This window comes from Carlito syrichta, unplaced genomic scaffold (genome assembly GCF_000164805.1).
Source record: "Carlito syrichta isolate Samal-C Ts95f unplaced genomic scaffold, Tarsius_syrichta-2.0.1 Scaffold308154, whole genome shotgun sequence".
Lineage (NCBI taxonomy): Eukaryota > Metazoa > Chordata > Mammalia > Primates > Tarsiidae > Carlito > Carlito syrichta.
Genome location: NW_007252250.1, coordinates 18,887 through 20,109, shown reverse-complemented (window position 1 = coordinate 20,109; position 1,223 = coordinate 18,887). Strand labels below are relative to the sequence as shown.

At 50.0% G+C, this 1,223-nt stretch overlaps 1 protein-coding gene across 1 annotated transcript in view; it reads left to right on the top strand.

Annotated features, from left to right (window-relative positions):
* The window catches only part of GP6 (glycoprotein VI platelet), a 37,946-nt gene that overhangs the window by 34,607 nt on the left and 2,116 nt on the right, over positions 1-1,223 (top strand). The window contains exon 10 of the mRNA XM_021716075.1: positions 721-771. Coding sequence (XP_021571750.1) covers positions 721-771 — 51 coding nt within the window. The remainder of the gene's footprint in view (positions 1-720; positions 772-1,223) is intronic.

Here is a 1,223-nt window from a genome sequence, read left to right as displayed (position 1 = left end):
AGGCTGCGGTGGCCGGGAGTGGCCACTGCACTCCAATCTGGGCAACAGAGTGAGACTCCAGCTCAAAAAAAAAAAAAAAGAATCTCCAAAAAAGTTCACTGAAGCCAAACACAACTTCTCACAACCACACTAGCTGGTCCACGTTTGCCGATGGGTTTCTAGAACACTCACCTAGTGGGAGGAGCCTGGACTACACAGGCCCCACCGTCCAGAAGATATTCCAGGTGTTTTTGGATTTCCCCCTCGTATGTCAAACACTGTGCTACTACCATTATTCTTTTTTTTTTTTTTTGAGTTGTAGCTGGGATGGCAGCTACCATGCCTGGCTCATTTTTTGATTTGTTGTAGAGATGAGGTTTTGCCAAGTTGCCCAGGCACGTCTCACAGGCAATCCTCTCACCTTGGCCTCCCAAAGTGCTGGGATTACAGGCATGAGCCACCGTGCCCAGTCATTATTATTCTAGTTTTCATGTCAGCCTATAAGTGATATCACTGATTTCATTTGACAGATGGGAACATCGGCTCACAGATGTGGTCAGATGCCCCCCTCTAATAAGTGAGGGGCGTGGGTTCCAGCCTGGACAGCCCAACTCTATAGTTCATGCTCTTCTTAAACGTTGAGCAATTCTGCCTCCCAAGTGTGTGTGTTCAGGGAAGAAGAGTCTCGGGGCAGGGGAGACGGTCCCATGTATTCGGACTTAGCCTTTCTTTGGTTCACAGACACTCCTAGGAATATCACCGTCAGCCCACGGGGACCAGGTGCTCCGATTGGTGAGTGAGTGGCCCTCTCCAGATCCCTCCTTTCTCACCCCTGTTCCTTTACCCAAAGCAGACTGGACTCCTTTTCATGGGCAGGAGTCAAGGCTCTGTGATCTCAGGATTGGGTGTTAAGAGGAGGTGGGGTGGAATGTCAGGATATGGAGTTCAGAATGAGGAACAAAGACTGGGTGGGGCCCAGGTGCAGAGGCTCACACCTATGATCCCAGCACTTTGGAAGGCCAAGACGGGAGGATCGCTGGAGCCCACGAGTTTGAGACCAGCCTGGGCAACACAGCGAGACCTCATGTCTACAAAAAATTTCAAAAACGATTATCCGTGTGTGCGGGGGGCCAGCCCCTGCAAGTTTTGGGGAGTCCCTTGGAAGATGTGGTGGCGTCGGCGATTCTGTAGAGATAGATATTAAAAGAAAGAAAGATGGAAGGATAGATATAAAGAGGAAGAAA